The sequence below is a fragment of the Hydra viridissima genome, unplaced genomic scaffold (assembly GCF_058129835.1).
Source record: "Hydra viridissima isolate aposymbiotic clone 2 unplaced genomic scaffold, HvirCarnegie_v1 scaffold_2, whole genome shotgun sequence".
In the NCBI taxonomy this organism is placed as follows: domain Eukaryota; kingdom Metazoa; phylum Cnidaria; class Hydrozoa; order Anthoathecata; family Hydridae; genus Hydra; species Hydra viridissima.
In genome coordinates, this window is record NW_028324301.1 from 4,452,519 (window position 1) to 4,456,265 (window position 3,747).

Below are 3,747 nucleotides of genomic sequence, written 5' to 3' on the forward strand. Positions count from 1 at the left end.
TATTATTATTATTATTATTATTATTATTATTATTATTATTATTATTATTACTATTATTATTATTATTATTATTATTATTATTATTATTATTATTATTATTATTATTATTATTATTATTATTATTATTATTATTATTATTATTATTACTATTGTTATTATTATTATTATTATTATTATTATTATTATTATTATTATTATTATTATTATTATTATTATTATTATTATTATTATTATTACTATTATTATTATTATTATTATTATTAACACTATTATCAACTTTTTTTGTTATTTATTGTTAATCCGAAATTTAAAAAAACTGAACGATAATATTATACAAAAATATATGTAACCCAGCAAGCACACAACGTTGAAACAACGTTGAAATAACATTGATCGACGTTGATCAACGTTATTTCAACGTTGTTTCAACGTTGTGTGCTTGCTGGGAAAATAAATGTAACAACCTAAATAACGCGAATTTATTCAACTTCATTCAGGCGCCATCAGTCGGTTAATGAAATAGCACCATTTTTGAAGAAATATTTCTTCTTCAATGAGCAAAACTTAAACGTTAAAAGAATCACACTTCCCACAAAATCAGAATTTCATCAAAACTCTAAAACTAAGTTGTTAAATCTTAGTTATGATCGAATACTTTAATTTTTACTAAACATTTGGATTTAAATATTCATATATAAAATATAAATCACGGCTTTGTTAATTTTATTTCTTTTAAAGTAAGTTTAGGGACCAACCAAAAAAACAATTTACTTTCTTATAGTTCATTTTCCTTTCTTCTTATAATTCTTTTTTGAATTTAAAATGTATTTTGGTGAAACGACTGAGATTTTTATTTACGCTCAAAAAATTGAAATGTTAAATATCAATATATAGATTAAACACAAAGTTGTAAAGCTCGCCATATCTTAACATCATTTTAAAATAACTTTTCCATCACAAACTCGAAGTAAACATTAACAGGAATTTATATAATGCTTGTTAATATTATTCGTGTAGTGATACCGCAAGTATATTAAGTGTTCGTCTCGTCAATGTAGTATTTATCATAATATATAACAAATGTACAATAAAACAGATAAATGATTACTAATTTTATGCATGAGCTCGTGAATGTATCATATGTAACATAGCTAGCGTTTTTTTTAATTTTTTTTATACATTATAAGTTAAATTAAATAATTTTTAGTTTAACTAGTTAGATTTTTAGTTTAAGAGTTAGATTTTTAGTTTAAGAGTTAGATTAAATAATTTTTCTTTTAACGGCGATGCGAAAGTTTTGTGATTGACGATGAAGTTGAAGCGGAATAAACTAAAAAACTACGTATACAAGTAAATATAAAAAACTATATTAAAAAGTAAAAGGACAAAGAAATATTTTTTTGACATAACTTTTGTATATCACTCATTAAATTTTTAACGCATTCTGCAATAAACGTATTATTCAAACTATTGACATACTATTACAAAAAATTCCAAACAGACTTAAGTTTGAAATGATTCTTGCTTTATTTTAAATCAGTTTTGTTCAAAGTTCTTTTGAAATGGCGTGTAATTGAAAAGTATTCTTAATGACAAATTGAATGTTATCAGTAGGGAAATGGATCACTGTTTTAATTAAATTTTTTAAATTGTAAAAACGGAAAATGATTTTGTAACAAATTATGCGTAAAAAGGGGGAAATATAGGCCGTTGCAAAACAATTGCTAGTTACATAATTCATACTGCATATAAATTCATCCACTGATTATTTTACAAACATTATCTGACAAAGAAAGAAAAAATCTCAGCTTTTGAAAAAGATGAAATCACAGTATATTTCCGTAGCCATTTTGGTAATCGGAATATCTGTCGTTCAAAGTAAGTTTTCTTTATTACCTACTTAAATATAAACTGTACCCTGATTATTTTTTTGATTCTTTAGTGTAGTGTGCCATTGAGCTAAAAGCTTTCAATCAAACAAGTAGGCGAGCTTGGCAAATGCTTTTGAAATAAAAGCTGAAACACTAATGCTATTGTATATCAATATTATAGAACTGGTTCTTTTTTAAACTTGCAATACAATATGATTCTTATGGGTTAGTTAACTAGTTATCATATGATATATAACTGAATAAGAAATTCATTTTAGTTACCCGCAAAGAATGGGACTATTAAAACGCAACAGTTTTTACATAACCGTATACCATCATTCAAACATTGACAAAGGGGGTCTCTACTAAAGCGTTCAAAATTATTTCTAAATAAATAATGGCATAGTTGTTTAAATCTATTGTAAACATTGTATGTGGTTGTGCGGGTGGGATACAATCAAGAAATGAGTAAGATAAGAAGGAGGGACCTTTTGACCCTATGGTTTACACCCCTGAGTAGAAATGAATATTTTTAAAATATCCTTTATCTCTCTTTAAATAGATGAATTACTTTTTATCAGAAATATAAAGATTACTAGGCCTTGAGAATGGAAGAGCAAAATAAAAAAAAAAAAAATAATAGAAAATAGATTCAAAATATAAGAAAAATATCATATAAATATTAAAGAATAAGTGGTTTCCAAATGCAATTTAATTAAGTGTAAATTTATTCAGCATCAAAAATACTCGTACTTTTGATGCTAAATAATCTACGCAACAATTTTTACAATTAGTTACGACAAAGAATTTTATGCTGATCAAAATCAACCTTGGCGTTAATTTATTCAAGATGGCAAATATCAGTGATTGATTTTATATTTTTCTACTTTCAACTTCAGATCAGAGCTCTTTATTTTGATTTTAAGACCAATTTTTCTATATGATTCGGCAAAAAAACTTCTTTATCATTATTAATCATTAAAAAGGAGAGGTGGAGGGGGAACGAGGAGGAGGGGGAAGTAAGAAAGTCGAATAACGCCGAATGATTTGCATCAATAATCTGTTTATAAAAGCAATGAAGCTATGCAGACATAATCAACCTTTAAAAAAGTTTAAGCAAGATACTTTAGAGACTGATTAAATATGTAAATGTATAGAACTTTAGGTCTTTGAAATAAAAAAACTGTTTATTCAAAGTTTGTTTGAAAATATACATAATGATAATTTGTTCCTCAATTTTTTATAACTACATAAATAATTTTCTTTTTTTTGATTCGTTTTTATTTGTGCTTCTTTTGAGTGTGATTTTAACTTTTTTTTGTGAGAAAAAACAAGGTTAAATACTGTGCACTGAGCCAATTTTGATCATCCTATTTATCTATGGTTTATTTGTGATCATTTTTATGATCCCTGAATTAGTTTTTGTTATATATGTGTTTGATACAAGTCAATCAAGTTGAATATGAATAAAAATCTTAAGCTTTTTCCTGTTTGGTAGTTAAATTTTTTCATAAGTTACAAAAACAAAGTAAATTTGGTAGTGCATTGTTTTATTTGCCTTAATTTAAGGGAAAAGTTAAAATGTGTATATAAAAGCACAATTAAAAATACCAATAGTTATTGTATTTCCCATATAAATGATATAATAATGCCTAAATGCAGTTTTCATTACTTTCTGTTATTATTTATATACATTCTTTCTCTAGAAAACTAGTTTTTGAAATTAAAAAGAATATATAATTTTTCATTGAAATAGTAAAAATCTGTAAAAATTTACTTTGTAAATCGATAATTGTGTAAGATAGTATTTGTATACTATTTATATATTTCTAATTTGTTTGAAATTTTTTTATTTGAATATATAACATCTGTTTAG

The 3,747-nt window shown here is 24.3% G+C and overlaps 1 protein-coding gene across 2 annotated transcripts in view; it reads left to right on the forward strand.

Moving 5' to 3' along the window:
• The first annotated feature begins 1,693 nt into the window (after positions 1-1,693).
• LOC149891632 (uncharacterized) overlaps positions 1,694-3,747 on the forward strand; it is a 39,341-nt gene continuing 37,287 nt past the window's right edge. For both annotated transcript variants that reach the window (XM_090078617.1, XM_090078618.1), the window contains exon 1: positions 1,694-1,878. In XM_090078617.1, the coding sequence (XP_089934743.1) occupies positions 1,821-1,878 (58 nt within the window). In that variant the 5' untranslated portion in view covers positions 1,694-1,820. The remainder of the gene's footprint in view (positions 1,879-3,747) is intronic.